At 45.4% G+C, this 23,800-nt stretch overlaps 1 protein-coding gene across 2 annotated transcripts in view; it reads right to left on the minus strand.

Annotated features, from left to right (window-relative positions):
• LOC139566058 (TBC1 domain family member 22B-like) overlaps positions 1-23,800 on the minus strand; it is a 171,106-nt gene that overhangs the window by 9,946 nt on the left and 137,360 nt on the right. For both annotated transcript variants that reach the window (XM_071386913.1, XM_071386912.1), the window contains exon 13: positions 21,051-21,146. In XM_071386913.1, the coding sequence (XP_071243014.1) occupies positions 21,051-21,146 (96 nt within the window). The remainder of the gene's footprint in view (positions 1-21,050; positions 21,147-23,800) is intronic.

A 23,800-nucleotide genomic window follows, 5' to 3' on the forward strand; every position in this document is an offset into this window, starting at 1 on the left:
CGGACACGTTGCATGTGAGAGCGTCGCAAAATAAATTTAGAAATTCATGTTATTCAATTATTGCGCCAACGAGCGTCTGCGACGCCAAGGGCTAAAATAGAAGTCATTCCTATTTCTGATGCAGATCGCACTGAAAGTCCTGCCTCTCTCATCTCCTCATTGGTTTATAGAAGCGGGTACCCACGTGCCATCTCCTCAATTGTTATACCCACATGGGTGATTGAAAGACGAACTTTGTTGCCGGTTGTCGTGGTAATGCAATGAAAGTTTAGATGCGATCACCATATAAGTTCAAAGATGAAAAAGCCTGGAAGGAGGGGAGATGACTAGAAACGATTCGGTTGGCCGTTTTATTACATTTACATTTACATTTAAGTCATTTAGCAGACGCTCTTATCCAGAGCGACTTACAAATTGGAAAGTTCATACATATTCATCCTGGTCCCCCCGTGGGGAATGAACCCACAACCCTGGCGTTGCAAGCGCCATGCTCTACCAACTGAGCCACTCAATGTTTTTATGTGTGGATTAATTGTCGGAGTAGAGGTCCTTGTGCATTTCAGGTAAAATAACAACTCAATGTTTATATCCCAGGACAAATTAGCTAGCAACAGCAAGCTAGCTAAATAGGACAAATTAACGTTAGCAAGTGCAAGCTAACTAGCTAAATTGCCATAGATGTTTAATGCTTTTCGACCTGTCCCCAAATTAATGTCATTGGTTCAGAGTTTGTTTTGATATTTTAACCTGCGTGTCGTGATCGCGTTTGATGTGGGGGGGCAAAATAAATGTATGCACAATAGCGCACGCCCGCAGCCGATTTGTGTTGCCTGTTAGCGTATGTGTGCACAAGCAGAGACACAGTCACAAAGCCAAGTCACAGACCCAGATTTAACCGAGATGAAGGCACAAGCAGAGACACAGTCACAAAGCCAAGTCACAGACCCAGTAGAGATAAATTCACAACCCTGCCTCTCCAATCTGTCCTTGAGTCCATTAAATCACCTCCTAAGATAGCTGCTCTCACTGCTTTCTGTTTGGCTCTAAGACAATAATGACATGTATTTATCCTCTCTGAAATCACTGTATTGAGGAGGCGACTATGGTTACTGAGTCCTGTCCGTATCGCAGGCGGCACGTAGCGAAGCAGCTTAATTATTTAGCTGTGCTTTTGGCTCACTGTGCTGGGTCTGGGCCGAGCCAGACACACAGACACGCACACACACCGATAAACTGCAGGTCTCGAATGACAGTCTGGCAGCAAGGCAGAGCGCCGCACCACAGGCCACTGTTGTGGGGAGTGATAACTACTTTTAGGAGATTTGTGAGTAAGGATGAAAATAAAATAAAAAAACAATCGACTGAGCCCCTCGTCAGCATCAGAGTCGCACGGCGCCCCGGTGTGGTGTTTATTGATCACTGATGGAGAACGCAGGGGCAGTCACTATCATACTGTAAAGAAGTCTCAGCCCTTCTACTGTGTACTGCGCTTGCACGCACCAACGCGCAGACACACACAACTAACCACCACAGACGGGTGATTGATTACGGGTGACTTTACCAACAGCTCTGTTCATCAGGAGGTCCTGGGTATTGTGGGTAACATACACGAAGGGCCACACAAGTTAGCAGGAGAGAGAGACAGGCAGGGAGAGTGAGCGATGCAGGTGGAGAGAGAGAGAGAGCGATGCAGGGGGAGAGAGAGCGATGCAGGGGGAGAGAGAGCGATGCAGGGGGAGAGAGAGCGATGCAGGGGGAGAGAGAGCGATGCAGGGGGAGAGAGAGCGATGCAGGGGGAGAGAGAGCGATGCAGGGGGAGAGAGAGCGATGCAGGGGGAGAGAGAGCGATGCAGGGGGAGAGAGAGCGATGCAGGGGGAGTGTGTATACAATTACATCCACATTATCGTGTGTTTTTTATTTTCTTCTCCCTTACTCCTTTCAGTAAATGCCTCTGTTGAGTGGATTCATACGGCCCATGTGAGAAAGTCCATGAACAGAGTGTATTAAAACCAATTTACAGGGGAGGCCCTGCCTCTAGCTCTCTCCCTTCCTCTCTCCTCCCGTCTCTCTCTCGCTCCTTTTCTCTACATCTCTATTTGTCTCTCTCTCTCCGTGTGTGTGTGTGTGTGTGTGTGTGTGTGTGTGTGTGTGTGTGTGTGTGTGTGTGTGTGTGTGTGTGTGTACGCGCTACAACTACACCAAATCAGTCTCGCGTGGTGATTCATCAAGCTACATGCAGTTTAAATGAGTCTCCACTCTCAGCCCAAGTTTGGACAAAATTACAAGTTTTTCTGATGAACGGCGAGGGCATTGTATTAATCAGGCAGAAGTTTACACCTTCTCATCTCTCAGTGTAGAGGTCTTAATAGACTCACGGCCATAACTCACAACAGCTTGTAGCTCAATGACAAGCATCCGACGCGCTCCACACATCAATCTCTACTCCCAAAAGAAATGGAAATTATGATCCTTTTTTTGTGTGAATTTGTACACATACTAGGCCAATAACTCGATTGGCACTTGCCGGACTTTAATACGAGATGTAATCTGGAAATGGGGGGGTGGTGAGGTTTTATTTGTTTGTCATTTTTTGCCATTGATTGAATGTAGGCTTTTGTATGTGTACAAATACACACAAAAATTTGCATAATTTCCATAATTTCTTTTGGGAGTATAAATTAATGTGCGGAGCGCCTCGGATGCTTGTCATTTAGCTACTAGCTGTTGTGAGTTATGGCCGGGAGTCTATTAAGAACTCTACACTGAGAGATGAGAAGGTGTAAACTTCTGTCTGATTAAGATACATGTCTGTCCTGGTAGTTGTGATAGAACAAATTGGGAGTTGGGAGTGTGACTGCCTCATATGTTGCTGCCATCACAAGCATATCCCACAATGCTTGACAATAGGATACAGAGACTGAAGTAGCACTGGCTTTTCTAAACCATCCGGAGAGAGTATACACAGGATATACATATTGAAATACCTCTGGGATTTCGATACCATGGTCTCAGAGTACACTCAAAAAGATATACAGAAATGAAAGTAGCATTGGCATTTCTATACCATCCAGGGTATGTACACTCAATAGGATTTACGGAGATTAATATTGCATTGACATGTCTATACCATCCATACAGAGTAAACAGTGTCTTCAGAAAGTAGTCATATCGCTTTACTTTGTACAAATTTTGTCTTGTCAAAATACCCCATAACGACAAAGTAATAATAAGATGTTTTTTGAAATGTTTGCAAATGTACAGTGGCGTAAAGTACTTAATTAAAAACACTTTAAAGTACTAGTTTTTGGAGTTATCTGTACTTTACAATTTATATTTTTGTTAACTTTTACTTCATTATATTCCATAAGGCAATGATGTACTTTTTTACTCCATACATTTTCCCTGACACGCAAAAGTACTTGTTACATTTTGAATGGCTAGCATGACAGGAAAATAGTCCAATTCACGCATGTATCAAGAGAACATCCCTCGTCATCCCTAATGCCTCTGATCTGACGGACTCACTAAACCCAAATGCTTTGTTTGTAAATTATGTCTGTGTTGGAGTGTGCCCCTGGTTATCCATACATTTAAAAAACTAGAAAATGGTGCCATCTGGTTTGCTTAATACAGGGAATTTGAAATTATTTATACTTTTATTTTCAATACAATATTTTAGCAATTACATTTACTTTTGATACTTAAGTATATTTAAAAACAAATACTTTGGACTTTTACTCAAGTAGTATTTCACTGGGTGACTCACTTTTACTTGAGTCATTTTCTATTAAGGTATCTTAACTTTTACTCAAGTATGACAAATTGGGTACTTTTTGAAATATAGAAATATCTAATTTACATAATCATTCTCAAACCTGAGTCAATACATGTTACAATCCCCTTTGGCAGCGATTACAGTTGTGAGTCTTTCTGGGTAAGTCTCTAAGAGGTTGCACACCTGGATTGTACAATACTTGCACATTATTATTTCAATTCTTCAAGCTCTGTCAAGTTGGTTGTTGATCATTGCTAGACAGCCATTTTCAAGTCTTGCCATAGGTTTTCAGGCCAATTAAAGTCAAAAACTGTCACTAGGCCACTCCGGACCGTTGAATGTCGTCTTGGTATACTTCCGGCCCTTCCTTGGACACTGTACTATCTAACCTCCAAACGAGCTTCAATGCCATACAACACTCCTTCCGTGGCCTCCAACTGCTCTTAAACGCTAGTAAAACCAAATGCATGCTTTTCAACCGTTCGCTGCCTGCACCCGCACGCCCGACTAGCATCACCACCCTGGACGGTTCCGACCTAGAATATGTGGACATCTATAAGTACCTAGGTGTCTGGCTAGACTGCAAACTCTCCTTCCAGACTCATATCAAACATCTCCAATCCAAAATCAAAGCAAGAATCGGCTTTCTATTCCGCAACAAAGCCTCCTTCACTCACGCCGCCAAACTTACCCTAGTAAAACTGACTATCCTACCGATCCTCGACTTCGGCGATGTCATCTACAAAATAGCTTCCAATACTCTACTCAGCAAACTGGATGCAGTTTATCACAGTGCCATTCGTTTTGTTACTAAAGCACCTTATACGACCCACCACTGCGACCTGTATGCCCTAGTCGGCTGGCCCTCGCTACATGTTCGTCGTCAGACCCACTGGCTCCAGGTCATCTACAAGGCTATGCTAGGTAAAGTGCCGCCTTATCTCAGTTCACTGGTCACGATGGCTACACCCACCTGCAACACGCGCTCCAGCAGGTGTATCTCACTGATCATCCCTAAAGCCAAAACCTCATTTGGACGCCTTTCCTTCCAGTTCTCTGCTGCCTGCGACTGGAACGAATTGCAAAAATCTCTGAAGTTGGAGACTTTTATCTCCCTCAACAACTTTAAAAATCTGCTATCCGAGCAGCTAACCGATCGCTGCAGCTGTACATAGTCCATCTGTAAACTACCCACCCAATTTACCTACCTCTCCCCCCATACTGCTTTTATTTATTTACCTTTCTGCTCTTTTGCACACCAGTATCTCTTCTTGCACATGATCATCTGATGATTTATCACTCCAGTGTTAATCTGCTAAATTGTAATTATTCGATTTATTGCCTACCTCATGCCTTTTGCACACATTGTATATAGATTCTCTTTTTTTTTTTCTACCATGTTATTGACTTGTTTATTGTTTACTCCATGTGTAACTCTGTGTTGTCTGTTCACACTGCTATGCTTTATCTTGGCCAGGTCGCAGTTGCAAATGAGAACTTGTTCTCAACTAGCCTACCTGGTTAAATAAAGGTGAAATAAAAAATAAAAAAAAATAAAAAATAAGCATCTCCAGTGTAAATTTGGCCTTATGTTTTAGGATATTGTCCTGCTGAAAGGTGAATTTGTCTCCCAGTGTCTGGTGGAAAGCAGACTGAGCCAGGTTTTCCTCTAGGATTTTGCCTGTGTTTAGCTCTATCACGTTTATTTTTAGCAACAACAACAAAATGTCATGCTGATGACAAGCATACCCATAACAAGAAGCAGCCACCACCATGTTTGAAAATATGAAGAGTGGTACTCAGTGATGTGTTCGGCTGGATTTGCAATCAGGACATAAATAATAAATCCTGAACGTATTGATGTTTGCCATAACAAAGGGGTTGAACACTTATTGGCTCAAGACATTGAGCTTTTCATTCATTTGTAAACATATCCACTGACATGGAGGTATTTTATGTAGACCAGTGACACAAAATCTCTATTTAATACTTTCTGAAGGCACTGTATACACTCAAAAGTACAGGCCTACAGACATTGAAGTAGCACTGATATTTCTATAGTATAGAGTATACACAGTACACACTTTTCCGCCCTCTTATAATAGCTCTGAGTCAAAGCAAATGCATTCAGCACGGACATTTAATCAGTAGAAAAGCAGCTGACATTTAAAGAGTTCCACTTCCGTCTGACAGACATTTAATTGCGCTAAAGCCGTCTGTGTAACTCCTTTCTCTCTTTCGGCTGGGAGTGTGTGTGTGTGTCTATGTGTGTGTGTGTGTGTGTATGCGCCCACATCTGTCTCTCAAGGAGAAACACACAATGACATAGTGATCTTCGATTTCCACCAAACTAATAGCTTTGTGTGTACATCCCAGTCAGGCTGAAATTAACTTTCCAAATGACGTTCCCAGCATTTATTCAATAGCAGATAGTAATGAAATCACAGAGAAAAGGCATGGTGGCTGTATTGAAGCCATTGCTATTCATGCTACATGAAACATTTGGTCCCCATTGAAATTTGATGAATGCTAGGAAAGAAACACAAGCTCTCCACTCTTCTGTCCCCTTGACCTTTCGTCACTAGCTGACTGGTCCAAATGGAAAGGCACCATTGAGTATAATTTGATATGAAAGCCTTGACATCATCTATATGAATCCTCGTAATTCTTAGCAAAACATCCTTGTGCACTTTATCCCTTGATACAGCTACAGGCCAGAGGGTTGGACAGATCAAGAGTTCTAGCATAGCGCTACTGTGAGCCAGTTAGAGCCAAAGTCTTAGTCAATGTTTTTGGAGTATCTAGGGCTATGGTGGTAATGTAGAATGGCAGTGAGTGCTTCAGCCTTCTGAAAACAGCACCGCAGGCACTCTGCAATTCTTCCAGAGCCCTGAACAACACTGTGTGTGTGTGAGAGAGAGAGTGAGAGAGGTAAAGGTAGAGTTGGTGTGTGTGAGAGAGAGAGAGAGGGGTAGAGAGAGAGAGAGAGAGGTAGAGTTGGTGAGGGGGGGAGAGAGAGAGAGAGAGAGAGGTAGAGTTGGTGAGGGGGGGAGAGAGAGAGAGAGAGAGGTAGAGTTGGTGAGGGGGGGAGAGAGAGAGAGAGGTAGAGTTGGTGAGGGGGGGAGAGAGAGAGAGAGAGAGGTAGAGTTGGTGAGGGGGGGAGAGAGAGAGAGAGAGAGGTAGAGTTGGTGAGGGGGGGAGAGAGAGAGAGGTAGAGTTGGTGAGGGGGGGGGAGAGGTAGAGTTGGTGTGTGAGAGAGAGAGAGAGAGTGTGAGAGAGGTAAAGGCAGAGTTTGTGCATGTGTGAGAGAGAGACAGTGAGGGGGGGAGAGAGAGGTAGAGTTGGTGAGGGGGGGAGAGAGAGAGAGAGAGAGAGGTAGAGTTGGTGAGGGGGGGAGAGAGAGAGAGAGGTAGAGTTGGTGAGGGGGGGAGAGAGAGAGAGAGAGAGGTAGAGTTGGTGAGGGGGGGAGAGAGAGAGAGAGAGAGGTAGAGTTGGTGAGGGGGGGGGAGAGGTAGAGTTGGTGAGGGGGGGAGAGAGAGAGAGGTAGAGTTGGTGAGGGGGGAGAGAGAGAGAGAGGTAGAGTTGATGAGGGGGGGAGAGAGAGAGGTAGAGTTGGTGAGGAGGGGAGAGAGAGAGGTAGAGTTGGTGAGGGGGGGAGAGAGAGAGGTAGAGTTGGTGAGGGGGGGAGAGAGAGAGGTAGAGTTGGTGTGTGAGAGAGAGAGAGAGGTATAGTTGGTGAGGAGGGGAGAGAGAGAGGTAGAGTTGGTGAGGAGGGGAGAGAGAGAGGTAGAGTTGGTGAGGAGGGGAGAGAGGGAGCTAGAGTTGGTGAGGAGGGGAGAGAGAGAGGTAGAGTTGGTGAGGGGGGAGAGAGAGAGGTAGAGTTGGTGTGTGAGAGAGAGAGAGTAAGAGTTGGTGAGGAGGGGAGAGAGAGAGGTAAAGTTGGTGAGGAGGGGAGAGAGAGACGTAGAGTTGGTGAGGAGGGGAGAGAGGGAGCTAGAGTTGGTGAGGAGGGGAGAGAGAGAGGTAGAGTTGGTGAGGGGGGAGAGAGAGAGGTAGAGTTGGTGTGTGAGAGAGAGAGAGAGAGTAAGAGTTGGTGAGGAGGGGAGAGAGAGAGGTAGAGTTGGTGAGGAGGGGAGAGAGAGGTAGAGTTGGTGTGAGAGTGAGAGAGAGAGGTAGAGTTGGTGAGGAGGGGAGAGAGAGAGGTAGAGTTGGTGAGGAGGGGAGAGAGAGAGGTAGAGTTGGTGTGTGTGAGAGAGAGAGGTAGAGTGGTGAGGAGGGGAGAGAGAGAGAGAGAGAGAGAGGTAGAGTTGGTGAGGGGGGGAGAGAGAGAGAGAGAGAGGTAGAGTTGGTGAGGGGGGGAGAGAGAGAGAGAGAGAGGTAGAGTTGGTGAGGGGGGGAGAGAGAGAGAGGTAGAGTTGGTGAGGGGGGGGGAGAGGTAGAGTTGGTGAGGGGGGGAGAGAGAGAGAGGTAGAGTTGGTGAGGGGGGGAGAGAGAGAGAGAGGTAGAGTTGATGAGGGGGGGAGAGAGAGAGGTAGAGTTGGTGAGGAGGGGAGAGAGAGAGGTAGAGTTGGTGAGGGGGGGAGAGAGAGAGGTAGAGTTGGTGAGGGGGGGAGAGAGAGAGGTAGAGTTGGTGTGTGAGAGAGAGAGAGAGGTATAGTTGGTGAGGAGGGGAGAGAGAGAGGTAGAGTTGGTGAGGAGGGGAGAGAGAGAGGTAGAGTTGGTGAGGAGGGGAGAGAGGGAGCTAGAGTTGGTGAGGAGGGGAGAGAGAGAGGTAGAGTTGGTGAGGGGGGAGAGAGAGAGGTAGAGTTGGTGTGTGAGAGAGAGAGAGTAAGAGTTGGTGAGGAGGGGAGAGAGAGAGGTAGAGTTGGTGAGGAGGGGAGAGAGAGACGTAGAGTTGGTGAGGAGGGGAGAGAGGGAGCTAGAGTTGGTGAGGAGGGGAGAGAGAGAGGTAGAGTTGGTGAGGGGGGAGAGAGAGAGGTAGAGTTGGTGTGTGAGAGAGAGAGAGAGAGTAAGAGTTGGTGAGGAGGGGAGAGAGAGAGGTAGAGTTGGTGAGGAGGGGAGAGAGAGGTAGAGTTGGTGTGTGAGAGTGAGAGAGAGAGGTAGAGTTGGTGAGGAGGGGAGAGAGAGAGGTAGAGTTGGTGAGGAGGGGAGAGAGAGAGGTAGAGTTGGTGTGTGTGAGAGAGAGAGGTAGAGTGGTGAGGGGAGAGAGAGAGAGAGAGAGAGAGAGAGAGAGAGAGAGAGAGAGAGAGAGAGAGAGAGAGAGAGAGAGAGAGAGAGAGAGAGGTAGAGAGAGAGCAAGAGAGAGAGAGAGGTAGAGAGAGAGCGAGAGAGAGAGAGGTAGAGAGGTAGAGGTAGAGAGAGGTAGAGGTAGAGAGAGGTAGAGGTAGAGAGAGAGAGTTGGTGCCAAGTAAGCTATTGAGGCAGACTGAGATGCCAGTTACAGTCGCAGCGGTTCCCAACCACCTGAGGTGGATCAGTAGAGAGAACATTTTCAGAGAACGTTCTGCCTGCTAGTTTCCAGTTAGTCATTTACCTGCTTAACCAATCAAACAAGCATGAACTCTTTTGCTTCCCTTCCCTTTTTCTTCTCATTTGTTGACTTACAAAATTATTATTTTCTCACCATTTCATTACACTGCCTATTAGGCGACTGGGAGGGCATCAGACACTTCCCTGAAGTATGTGTGATGCCTCCACTCCACCTCACTTCAGTCTGTCGGTGGACCCACTCTCCCAAGTAGAGCCTCACCAGCCACAACATTTGGGATGATTTTAAGGCATACATTAGGGAATGATAATCTCATACTTTGAAAAAGTGTAACTGAAGTTAGAAAGAAAAATTAAAGAAAAAAAAATCACTCTTAGAAAAAGCCCATAGAAAATCTTTACAAGGTAAAGAAGAAAATATAATTTCTGAACTTAAGCAGGAAAATAATATTTTACTTTTGAAGAGAGCCAACTAATACAGGTTAAACTCAATTAAGGCATACTATTTAATGGAAAATAAATCTGGTAAACACAGCCCTGACAAAACCAATACACGCCAAACCAGTTATAATTCTAAGATGGTTTAATTAGAAACACTATTAATAACAATTTTAAAAGCTTCAACGAAAATCTATATACATCTGAATTAAAAAACAGCCTTCTTAGACTCAACACTTCAACTGACAAAAAAAGAGTCACCCCCAAAATAAATATTAGACTTAAAACATTGGGTTGAGAAAAGCACCAGGTATGGACTGCTTTCCCATAGAAATGTATATTACATTATGGGACAAAATAGTGTTCCTATTTACTGAAATGACAACACACGTCACTCAATTCAGTGCTTCCGAGTTACAGTTCAAGTCGGAAGTTTACATACACCTTAGTCAAATACACTGCTCAAAAAAATAAAGGGAACACTTAAACAACACAATGTAACTCCAAGTCAATCCCACTTCTGTGAAATCAAACTGTCCACTTAGGAAGCAACACTGATTGACAATACATTTCACATGCTGTCGTGCAAATGGAATAGACAACAGGTGGAAATTATAGGCAATTAGCAAGACACCCCCAATAAAGGAGTGGTTCTGCAGGTGGTGACTACAGACCACTTCTCAGTTCCTATGCTTCCTGGCTGATGTTTTGGTCACTTTTGAATGCTGGCTGTGCTTTCACTCTAGTGGTAGCATGAAACGGAGTCTACAACCCACACAAGTGGCTCAGGTAGTGTAGCTCATCCAGGATGGCACATCAATGCGAGCTGTGGCAAGAAGGTTTGCTGTGTCTGTCAGCGTAGTGTCCAGAGCATGGAGGCGCTACCAGGAGACAGGCCAGTACATCAGGAGACGTGGAGGAGGCCGTAGGAGGGCAACAACCCAGCAGCAGGACTGCTACCTCCGTCTTTGTGCAAGGAGGAGCAGGAGAAGCACTGCCAGAGCCCTGCAAAATGACCTCCAGCAGGCCACAAATGTGCATGTGTCTGCTCAAACGGTCAGAAACAGACTCCATGAGGGTGGTATGAGGGCCCGACGTCCACAGGTGGGGGTTGTGCTTACAGCCCAACACCGTGCAGGACGTTTGGCATTTGCCAGAGAACACCAAGATTGGCAAATTTGCCACTGGCGCCCTGTGCTCTTCACAGATGAAAGCAGGTTCACACTGAGCACATGTGACAGACGTGACAGAGTCTGGAGACGCCGTGGAGAACGTTCTGCTGCCTGCAACATCCTCCAGCATGACCGGTTTGGCGGTGGGTCAGTCATGGTGTGGGGTGGCATTTCTTTGGGGGGCCGCACAGCCCTCACCAGAGGTAGCCTGACTGCCATTAGGTACCGAGATGAGATCCTCAGACCCCTTGTGAGACCATATGCTGGTGCGGTTGGCCCTGGGTTCCTCCTAATGCAAGACAATGCTAGACCTCATGTGGCTGGAGTGTCAGCAGTTCCTGCAAGAGGAAGGCATTGATGCTATGGACTGGCCCGCCCGTTCCCCATACCTGAATCCAATTGAGCACATCTGGGACATCATGTCTCGCTCCATCCACCAACGCCACGTTGCACCACAGACTGTCCAGGAGTTGGCGGATGCTTTAGTCCAGGTCTGGGAGGAGATCCCTCAGGAGACTATCCGCCACCTCATCAGGAGCATGCCCAGGCGTTGTTGGGAGGTCATACAGGCACATGGAGGCCACACACACTACTAAGCCTCATTTTGACTTGTTTTAAGGACATTACATCAAAGTTGGATCAGCCTGTAGTGTGGTTTTCCACTTTAATTTTGAGTGTGACTCCAAATCCAGACCTCCATGGGTTGATAAATTTGATTTCCATTGATATTTTTTGTGTGATTTTGTTGTCAGCACATTCAACTATGTAAAGAAAAAAGTATTTAATAAGAATATTTCATTCATTCAGATCTAGGATGTGTTCTTTCAGTGTTCCCTTTATTTTTTGGAGCAGTGTACATTTAAACTCAGTTTTCCACAATTCCTGACATTTAATCCTAATAATTCATTGTCTTAGGTCAGTTAGGATCACCACTTTATTTTAAGAATGTGAAATGTCAGAATAACAGTAAAGAGAAGGATTTATTTCAGCTTTTATTTATTTCATCACATTCCCAGTGGGTCAGAAGTTTACATACACTCAGATAATATTTGGTAGCATCGCCTTAAATTGTTTAACTTAGGACAAATGTTTTGGGTAGCCTTCCACAAGCTTCCCACAATAAGTTAGGGGAATTTCAGCCCATTCCTCCTGACAGAGCTGGTGTAACTGAGTCAGGTTCGTAGGCCTCCTTGCTCACACATGCTTTTTCAATTCTGCCCAAAAATGTTCTATAGGATTGAGGTCAGGGCTTTGTGATGGCCTCTCCAATACCTTGACTTTGTTGTCCTTAAGCCATTTTGCCACAACGTTGGAAGTATGCTTGGGGTTATTGTCCATTTGGAAGACCCATTTGCGACCAAGCTTTAACTTCCTTACTGATGTCTTGAGATTTCGCTTCAAAATATCCACATCATTTTCTTCCTCAATTTTCCTTCCGCACCGGTCCCTCCTGCAGCAAAGCACCCCCAAAACATGATGCTGCCACCCTCGCGCTTCACGGTTGGGATGGTGTTCTTTGGCTTGCAAGCATCCCCCTTTTTCCTCCAAACATAACGATGATCATTGTGGCCAAACAGTTTTACTTTTGTTTCATCAGACCATAGGACATTTCTCCAAAAAGTACAATCTTTGTCCCCATGTGCAGTTGCAAACCGTAGACTAGCATTTTTTTGGCAGTTTTGAAGCAGTGGCTTCTTCCTTACTGAGCGGCCTTTCAGGTTATGTTCGATATAGGACTCATTTAACTGTGGATATAGATACTTTTGTACCTGTTTCCTCCAGCATCTTCACAAGGTCCTTTGCTGTTGTTCTGGGGTTGATTTGCACTTTCCGCGCCAAAGTACATTCATCTCTAGCAGACAGAACGCATCTCCTTCCTGAGCGGTATGACAGCTGCGTGGTCCCATGGTGTTTATACTTGCGTACTATTGTTTGTACAGATGAACTTGGTACCTTCAGGCATTTGGAAATTGCTCCCAAGGATGAACCAGACTTGTGGAGGTCTACCATTTTTTTTCTGAGGTCTTGGCTGATTTCTTTTGATTTTCCCATGATGTCAAGCAAAGAGGCACTGAGTTTGAAGGTACGCCTTGAAATACATCCACAGGTACACCTCCAATTGACTCAAATGATGTCAATTAGCCTATCAGAAGCTTCTAAAGCCATGACATTATTGTCTGGAATTATCCAAGCTGTTTAATGGCACAGTCAACTTAGTGTATGTAAACTTCTGACCCGCTGGAATTGTGATACAGTGAATTATAAGTGAAATAATCTGTAAACAATTGTTGGAAAAATGACTTGTGTCATGCACAAAGTAGATGTCCTAATCGACTTGCCAAAACTATAGTTTGTTAACAAGACATTTGTGGAGTGGTTGAAAAATGAGTTTTAATGACTCCAATCTAAGTGTATGTAAACTTCCGACTTCAACTGTAAATGTATCAAACAGTTACTTCAGTTATATTTCAGTCTGCAGAATACAGACACATAAGTTGAATAAATTGTAACAAAATAATAAGAACTCATAAGCAACAGAATGGCAAAACATCTTACCAGACTTGATACATATTAATCAAACAAGGTTTATTTAAACAGACACTTACAAACAAACACAAGTTTCAGTATAATACAATACGATAAAAAACAAGATGTAGAATTTTTTTTTTTTTAATGGCTGTTGATGCCAAAAAGGCATCAACACATGCACATTTGTGGCCTGCTGGAGGTCATTTTGCAGGGCTCTGGCAGTGCTCCTCCTGCTCAAAGGCGGAGGTAGCGGTCTTGCTGCTGGGTTGTTGCCCTCCTACAGCCTCCTCCACGTCTCCTGATGTACTGGCCTGTCTCCTGGTAGCGCCTCCATGCTCTGGACACTACGCTGACAGACACAGCAAACCTTCTTGCCACAGCTCGCATTGATGTGCCATCCTGGATGAGCTGCACTACCTGAGCCACTTGTGTGGGTTGTAGACTTCGTCTCATGCTCCCACTAGATAGAGTGAGAGCACCGCCAGCATTCAAAAGTGACCAAAACATCAGCCAGGAAGCATAGGAACTGAGAAGTGGTCTGTGGTCACCACCTGCAGAATCACTCCTTTATTGGGGGTGTCTTGCTAATTGCCTATAATTTCCACCTTTTGTATTTTCCATTTGCACAACAGCATGTGAAATTTATAGTCAATCAGTGTTGCTTCCTAAGTGGACAGTTTGATTTCACAGAAGTGTGATTGACTTGGAGTTACATTGTGTTGTTTAAGTGTTCCCTTTATTTTTTTGAGCAGTGTACATTTTCAAATACATGCAACTTAAAAGTTTTATATCATGACTTGATCTGAAATCTTTTGGACATCAAAGCAAATGAAGGAATTCTATTTGAGTAAGAAAAGGATACTCATACGATAGGTAAGATGTACAAAACATTGCAGAAAGCCTATCCAACTGAATCTCTTTGGAAAAAATAAATAAACTATTGGAACCAAGACCTAAAAATAACTGATATTGGCACAAGATGGAGGGAGTGTTGGAACATAAACAAAATGTACGCTTAATCCAGTATAAACTAATGTACAGAAATGTTTATACAAGAGACAAAAATCACACATTTTACAGCACAACGGCAGAGTCATGTCTAAAACTAACAGCGACTCAATGATTCATGCTTTCTGGGAGTGCTATGAAGTCCAAAAGTTACGGGCGGAGTTCGAGAGTTGGCTGTCAGAAGGTTTACATTATACATTTTCTTTAAATCCGCCTATCTGCATAATTTAAGACATGGCATATGAGGGAGCGGTGAAATACCCAATGTGTTGGGACTGACTGTACTTTCTCATCAATCCTTTTGAAAAACGTTTGCTAAAAAACTGGAAATTAAATGACCCTCTATTGTTAAGACACTGGATGTCTCAAACACATTAAATACTGAAAAAAAGTGGGCTACAGAGAAGCTATACGGCATAAAGTATTGCAAGCACTAGACATATCCAAGGGATGAGAAATGAGAAAGTGTTACTGTGAGACGGGCAGGATGGGCGAGGTTACAGTGGGAACATGTGGGACTGAGCGAGAGGCCATGGTGGCCAAGTAATTACAATATAGCAATTAAACACTGGAATGGTAGATGTGCAGAAGAAGAATGTGCAAGTAGAGAAACTGGCGTGTAAAGACGCAAGATAAATAAATAAATACAGTATGGAGATGAGGTAGTTGGATGGGCTGTTTACAGAAAGCCTATGTACAGGTGCAGTGATCTGTGAGCTGCTCTGACAGCTGATGTTTAAAGTTAGTGAGGGAAATAGAAGTCTCCAGCTTCAGTGATTTTTGCAGTTCGTTCCAGTCATTGGCAGCAGAGAACTGGAAGGAAAGGCGACCAAAGGAGGAATTGGCTTTGGGGGAGACCAGTGAGATATACCTGCTGGAGCGCGTGCTACGAGTGGGTGCTGCTATGGTGACCAGTGAGCTGAGGTAAGGCGGGGCTTTACCTAGCAGAGACTTGTAGATGACCTGGAGCCAGTGGGTTTGGCGACGAGTATAAAGCGAGGGCCAGCCAACGAGAGTGTACAGGTCGCAGTGGTGGGTAGTATATGGGACTTTGGTGACAAAACGGATGGCACTGTGATAGACTGCATCCAATTTGCTGAGTAGAGTGTTGGAGGCTATTTTATAAATGACATCGCCGAAGTCGAGGATCGGTAGGATGGTCAGTTTTACGAGGGTATGTTTGGCAGCACGAGTGAAGGATGCTTTGTTGCGAAATAGGAAGCCGATTCTAGATTTAATTTTGGTGTCTTTCCCCAGAGAGGAAGCCTGGACAGACAGACACACAGAGATAGAGAGGGTGACAGAGGCAGTGTGTGAGGCCTCTGTTCTGTACAGGGCTAAGCTGGGGGGAAAGGTGCGTGGGAGGTGTCAGGTGAGCCAGCCTCTGGTTTATGGCAGGACAAAGACAACTGAATAGGACAAGTAATGGACAGCTAAGACAGCAGCTAGCGCTAGACTGCTTGTCGGCTGCTGACTTTAGACTGGCAAATGATGCTCTAAGGAACCTGTATGAGCATAGGAACAGCTGTTTAAGTAATGCCTGTATATAAGCCGTATAAAGCACAGGTTATATCCTGCAATGAAGATATTTTCACCCCAGTGCCCATGTCAACATTTCTGTTTCGTTGATTCAACGGAGGAGAGGAGCATCCAGCAGCATGGCCAATAATATTGCAGTACATATTCTGCTGTTCTCGCGCACGTGCGACGGGAACGGGAACGTCTTTGTCGTTGTAATATCCCAAACGGACGTGGCACTTTCACCATATAAGGATTCTAGCTTTAAGGTAAGGTCCGGGATGCATTACAAGACGGCTAGATTCTGCCCTGATTCGTAGACCAGTTTGATCATCCTTTTCTGTGAAACCAGAGGCCAGGGGAAATGTAATCGCTAATCAGAGACTGGGAGGAAAAGGAATCTTTGGGCGAATCCCAAATGGCACCCTATTCCCTACATAGCGCACAACCTTTGACCAGAGTCCTGTTGAAAAGCAGTAAAGGGAATAGGATGCCATTTTGGGCTGCAGCCTTTGTGTCCGTTTCATTAGCCTGAGAAAAGGCTTCCCATTATGTGATAAACAAATAGATAATGAGGGCTCATTTGCTGCATATTGGCCTCGGTACATGCCAGCGGGCTCTGACATTTGGCTGTCTGTGGCCTGTGGTGGCTCACTGCAAGGGGGCCAGGAGGGGAGAGGGGAAAAAGAGGAGAGCAGACGGCAGGCACAGTGGATAGAGGAGCCACACAGACAAGTGCTCATAAACACACAGACATGGTGAACTCTTCAACTCTCTCAACACACACACACACACACACACACACACACACACACACACACACACACACACACACACACACACACACACACACACACACACATACACACAACAACAACTCTTAAACTCTGTGTCTGCACATGCATGTGCACACACCCACACAAACAAATCCGATGCACTCCGTGTCACAAGCAGTGCTCTTGGGAGCTATACAAATATACTCAGAGACTCAGTGATTAGAGAGGCTGACCAGAACAAGGTCTGTGAACCACAGGAAGCTGTCATTATCCCCCCAGGCTAATGCCAAGCTAACAGCCTAACAGAGCCATGGCATCACTATGCACCGCAGTCCTCTATGGGTCATTCAGTTTACTGAAGGTGCAGGAGGGATGCACTAACCCTTTAGACTCTGAGTCAATTACATTTTCTATTCCGCATTGAGTTGAATTGGAACAAACCCCCCGATCCAACCCCACAACAAGGAAGCAGTGAATTATAGATTACTGAAGCCTGTTTTTATTTAAATGATCAGTCATGTCATGTCATTTACGAGCTTAACCCTAACAGGGAGGCCTAGTGTTCACTCCATCAGTACTGAGCCTTGTTGTAGTCCAGTGAGGAGAGAGGCAGAGTGTGTGTCTCAAAAGGCACCCTATTCCATTTATAGTGCACTACTTTTGACGAGGACCCATAGGGCTCTGGTCAAAAGTAGTCCACTATATAAGGGAAAGAGAACCATTTGAGACGCAGTCAGCGAGTGCGGGCAAGAGTAGCCTGGAGCTACCAGAAGAGTACAGTACGGTGTGAGAGGAGAGCAGAACAGTGTGAGTTAGTGTGCTCTGAACTGTCACTGCATGGTAATCAAAAGACCCAGACGAAAGGTCACTGCTGAGAGAGACAGACTGTTTGTGGGAGTAATGGAGCAGGCTCTGAGGCCTGGCCAACCTGTGGAGATGGTGCCAAGTCCTGGAGCTGGGCTGGAGTCAGGGTGGGTGGGTGGGCTGCTGGGGGGGGGATTTACTGGGGCTATCAACTAGAGTCTGAGGTCGGTTTTTGATGGAGGCTAAGGTCAAAGCCAAAGCCACTTAATAGGGGCAAAGCCAAAGACTAGGGTGGGTTAGCTAGCTGGGAGCCAAAGACCCAGTCTTGGATGTGAGTTTGAAGGGAAGAAGCCCAGAGGTAGGTTAGTTTTTCTGGGGAGCAAAGCCCTATTACTGGGGTGGTTTTGCTTGAGGCAGGTCGGCCTGAACAGTAGGCCTTGGCCTGGGATGATAGAAGTAGGCAAGGTCTGCGTCTGTCCGTCTTGTGACTCCTGTCCAGCTCTGGTCTCTGGTCCTCCCCTGCCTGGCTGATACATAATGGACCTGAGACTGGCTCTAGTCTACTGTCATGTTCTGGTCCTCTGCTGCCTGGCTGCCTAAATAGGTCAAACTTATTACCAGCCCTTTCTGCCAAGAATAGGCCTGGCCGTCAGGACATCAGTGGTCAGTACAGAGGAGGGGACTGGCTAGCTAAGGCTGCAGATGGTCAAAGCACAGTCAGAGCAGGAGGAGCAGAACACTGACAGGGAGAATGTCAGCCACACACACACCCAGAAACAGACTCGCACACACAGACTCGCACCCTCGCGCGCACAGTCTCGCGCACAGCGGCATTAACCCAAGTCTCATTTTGTGACACGGTCGCCATGGCGACTCACTGTATAGCCAAATCCACACCTTTAGATTGAACACTCATTTCAGTTCTCATAATCACACTTCTCTCTGCCTATAGCGCTCGTCTATGCCCCTATCGCTCTCTCTCTCTCTGCAGGGTATCATCATACTTATCCCCAGAGGGAAATGCCAAACCGCCATCCCATTCCAAGTAGAATCATACTGTACTGTAGGCAATTAATTAAGAAGAAACATGAACATGGCCCTCAGCACTATAGTCAAAAAGGTATAAATGTTCTCATGAGGTTTCACAGCGGGTGTAAGGTAGAGGTGTAAATCAGTGGTGACGGTGGAACATACAGTGGCTTCGGAAAGTATTCAGATCCCTTGACTTTTCCCATATTTTGTTACGTTACAGGCTTATTCTGAAATGGATTAACTAAATAAAAAAAACTCAGCAATCTACACACAATAACCTGTTTTCGCTTTGTCATTATGGGGTTTCATAAATCTTGGCAAATGTATTACAAATTCAATGGTAAATTCAATTGATTGGACATGATTCGAAAAGGCATACACCCATCTATATAAGTTCCCAGAGTTGACAGTTCATGTCAGAGCGAAAACCAAGCCATGAGGTCGAAGGAATTGTCTTAGAGATTCGAGACAGGATTGTGTCGAGGCACAGATCTGGGGAAGGGTACCAAAACATTTCTGCAGCATTGAAGAACCACAGTGGTGTCCATCATTCTTCAATGAAAGAAGTATGGAACCACCAAAACTCTTCCTAGAGCTGGCCGCCCGGCCAAACTGAGCAGTCGGGGGAGAAGGGCCTTGGTCAGGGAGGTGACCAAGAACCCAATGGTCACTCTGACAGAGCTCCAGAGTTCCTCTGGAAATTGGAGGACCTTCTAAAAGGATGACCATATCTGCAGCACTCTAACAATCAAGCCTTTATGGTAGAGTGACCAGACGGAAGCCACTCTTCAGAATAAGGCACATGACAGCCCGCTTGGAGTTTTCCAAAAGGAACCTAAATAGTCTCAGAACTTAAGAAACAAGATTCTGCAGGATTGGCTTCGGGACAAGTCTGTGAATGTCCTTGAGTGGCCCGGCCAGAGCCCGGACTTTAACCTGATCGAACATCTCTGGAGAGACCTGTGTGCAGCGACGCTCCCCATCCAACCTGACAGAACTTGAGGGGATCTGCAGAGAAGAATGGGTGAAACTCCCCCAATACAGGTGTGCCAAGCTTGTAGCGTCATACCCAAGAAGACTCGAGGCTGTAATCGCTGCCAAAGGTGCTTCAACAAAGTACTGAGTAAAGGGTCTGAATACTTATGTAAATGTGAAATCAGTTTCAATTTGTTTTATAAATGAGAAGAAAAAATATATATATTTTTTTGCTTTGTCATTGTGGGGTATTGTGTGTAGATTGATGAGGAAATCCATTTCAGAATAAGGCTGTAAAGTAACAAAATGTGGAAAAAGTCAAGGGGTCTGAATACTTTCCAAATGCACTGTATGTTCAGCAAAAGAGAGCGAGACGGACGGAGGGAGAAAGAGGGAGAGAGCGCAAAAAGGGAGAGAAAAAGGACAAAGAAAAAGGGGAGAGGAACACTGGAGGTCTAAAGGAGGGAGAGGTAGAGAAAAAGAGAGCCCCCCCCTCTCTCTCTCTCTCCCAGGGGAGGAGGAAAAGAGGATAGATGGATGCGAGTGTTAGTGCCTCTGGCGCGTCGGTGGCAGTCTGCATGCCAAGCTGTGTGTGTGTGTGTGGTGCAGCGGTGCAGCAGGGATAATACTAAATCAGTGGGCACTGTAAACACTATAAATCAACTGCGACACACGGACACACACACACAGGCGCATGCTCACACACACCGACACACTGAGCCCCTCGCGACATGCACCACTGACCCTCTGCATATTCAACCACACACCAGTCTCAATTCAATCTGCACAGAGAGGGAAGAAGAAAGAGAGGGAGGGAAAAGGAGGGAGAGGAAGGGTAATAAGGAACTAGGAGGGAGAGGAAGGGCATTGAGGGACCAGGAGGGAGAGGAAATGAGAACTTGGAAACGTGTCTCATTAAAGCTGAAGCAGCATCCATTGACCCAAAACTCTTCAGAGTGTGGTTGAGAGGTATTTTTCAAGAGAGAAGAGAAGATGCATGCAGGGGAAGACAAGAGAAGACACGTCAGTCAATAAGAGAAACGGAGAGAATAGAAGAGAGGAACTAGGGGAAAGGGCCCGAAGTCTGATTCCTGCTTCATGCCAATGTCACCTTGCAGCAGCTGCTGCTGTCATCCCACTAATGCAGCCAATATGACCCCTGATCCCTGTAGTTAATGATGAGCGCAGTGCTGGGCTGGGATGTGCTGGAGAGAAGATCACACTGGCTGGCACACTCTGCTCAGCCCTACAGGGACTCACATTCATACTTAGTGGCACAGTCTCAAATGACACCCTATTCCCTGTATAAACAAAGCACTACTTTTAAACAGCACCCTTTGTGGCCAAATGACCAAAGTCCAAACGACAGCCTTTCTTAAATAGAGCAACATGGGGATAGAGTCAGAGACCCCACTCTTTCAAATAAAAAGCCATGGAAACATCACTATTAAAAAAGGGGGTATTTTTCTCACCCAGGACCTCAGTAAAAAGGTGATGTAGGTATGACACCATACATTTCCATCCTTCTCTCTTACCTGGAAATCTCTCTCGTCCAGAATCTCTTTCCTCCATCGCACCAGGAAAGCAGCACACACGTAGAGGTGGAACTGAGAGAATCCCTCAGGTTCAGCCTGCAGAGAGAGAGAGAATTACACAACTAAAACAAATGTTCTAACATATCCAGAGTTATTTTGACAATGAACTCAGTACTGAACAGACAGTATCAGAAAGCAGCAGTAGAGCGACAGTGAAGATAATACCATAGCATCCTCCATCTCCATCTCTCCACTTAGGCCTACTATACCTTGACATTATGTTTGAAAGAAAGACTTAAATCTACTCTCAGATTGGGAATTTGGACGCTTACTGGGGGGGGGGGGTTAATAAAATATTAATAAAATATTTTCTGTCACAATCAGAGAATTTACACTCGACTAGGAGCTGAAAGACAAAACCCCTTTTAAATTTGCCCTTTACTTTTTCTCCTACCTTCTTTCAGACGCTCATTCCATTTCCAGGCCCGCTTTTACAGCGCTGAATAAAGGAGGGAAATTAAAGTGAGAGAGCGAGTGAGATGGTCTGTAGCCCTCATCTAAAGGGCTATCCAGGGGAAGACAATTAAAAGCTCTTAAAACAGACTGAAGGTGGAAAGGAGTGGAAATGGGACAATATGTTCAAGTGCTCACAGTAATACTGGTCTTCACAAACTCTCAACATACAGGCATCTCATCTGCAAATGTACAGTCGTGGCCAAAAGTTTTGAGAATGACAAATATTAATTTCCACCAAGTTTGCTGCTTCAGTATCTTTAGATATTTTTGTCAGATGTTACTACGGAATTCTGAAGTATAATTACAAGCATGTGTCAACGGCTTTTATTGACAATTACATGAAGTTGAATATTTGCAGTGTTGACCCTTCTTTTTCAAGACCTCTGCAATCCACCCTGGCATGCTGTCAATTAACTTCTGGGCCACATCCTGACTGATGTCAGGCCATTCTTGCATAATCAATGCTTGGAGTTTGTGGGTTTTTGTTTGTCCACCCGCCTCTTGAGGATTGACCACAAGTTCTCAATGGGATTAAGGTCTGGGGAGTTTCCTGGCCATGGACCCAAAATATTGATGTTTTGTTCCCTGAGCCACTTAGTTATCACTTTTGCCTTATGGCAAGGTGCTCCATCATGCTGGAAAAGGCATTGTTCGTCACCAAACTGTTCCCGGAAGGTTGGGAGAAGTTGCTCTCGGAGGATGTGTTAGAACCATTCTTTATTCATGGCTGTGTTCTTAGGCAAAATTGTGAGTGAGTGCACTCTCTTGGCTGAGAAGACACATGAATGGTCTCAGGATGCTTTACTGTTGGCATGACACAGGACTGATGGTAGCACTCACCTTGTCTTCTCCGGACAAGCTTTTTTCTGGATGCCCCAAACAATCGGAAAGGGGATTCAGAGAAAATGACTTTACCCCAGTCCACAGAAGTCCAATACCTGTACCTTTTGCAGAATATCAGTCTGTCCCTGATGTTTTTCCATGGAGAGAAGTGCCTTCTTTGCTGCCCTTCTTGACACCAGGCCATCCTCCAAAAATCTTCGCCTCACTGTGCGTGCAGATGCACTCACACCTGCCTGCTGCCATTCCTGAGCAAGCTCTGTACTAGTGGTGCCCCGATCCCGCAGCTGAATCAACTTTAGGAGACGGTCTTGGCGCTTCCTGGACTTTCTTCGGTGCCCTGAAGCATTCTTCACAACAATTGAATCGCTCTCCTTGAAGTTCTTGATGATCTGATAAATGGTTGATTTAGGTGCAATCTTACTTGCAGCAATATCCTTGCCTGCAAAGCAATGATGACGGCACATTTCCTTGCAGGTAACCATGGTTGACAGAGGAAGAAAAATTATTCCAAGCACCACCCTCTTTTTGAAGCTTCCAGTCTGTTATTCGAACTCAATCAGCATGACAGAGTGATCTCAGTTCATTTGCAGGGATTCAGATCATTTGCATGGCAAAGGGGGACTTTGCAATTAATTGCAATTCATCTGATCACTCTTCATAACATTCTGGAGTATATGCAAATTGCCATCATACAAACTGAAGCAGCAGACTTTGTGAAAATTTATATTTGTGTCATTCTCAAAACTTTTGGCCACGACTGTATATTTGCATATTATATTTGGGGCGGCAGGTAGCCTAGTGGCTAATTAGAGCGTTGGGCCAGTAACCAAAAGGTTGCTGGATCGAATCCCCTAGCTGAGAAGGTAAAAATCTGTCATTCTGCCCATGAACAAGGGAGTTAACCCACTATTCCTAGGCCGTCATTGAAAATAAGAAGTTGTTCTTAACTGACTTGCCTAGTTAAATAAAGGTTAAAAAAAAAAATTAAGTAAAAATATTATCCCAGCCACAATCAAACAGTCTGAGAGAGGGAGCAGAGATAGAAAGTGTGTGTGTGTGTGTGTGTACATGCGTGTGTCTGGGAGCGAGAGAGCAGCTAAGCAATAACCCAATAACCACATTGGGCTGGACTGGGCCAGGTTATGAATAATTCCACCGTCCCTGGATGTCTCTTACAGATGCAGCGCCATGTCAAGACTCTCTGAGGAAGGGAATTATTCCCACTTTCCTGGGTAAATAGTCAAGACTAATGCAGTTCGCACTGGAGAAGAGGGGGTTGTTCGAAAAAATTACATTTTCCATTCCGGGCAGGCGTGCTGCAGTTCAGTGGCGCAGCACAGTGAAGCAAAGCACAGGGCAAGTATGATATTTGCGTATTCACAGCGAGGGGC

This window comes from Salvelinus alpinus, chromosome 37 (assembly GCF_045679555.1).
Source record: "Salvelinus alpinus chromosome 37, SLU_Salpinus.1, whole genome shotgun sequence".
Classification (NCBI taxonomy): Eukaryota; Metazoa; Chordata; class Actinopteri; order Salmoniformes; family Salmonidae; genus Salvelinus; species Salvelinus alpinus.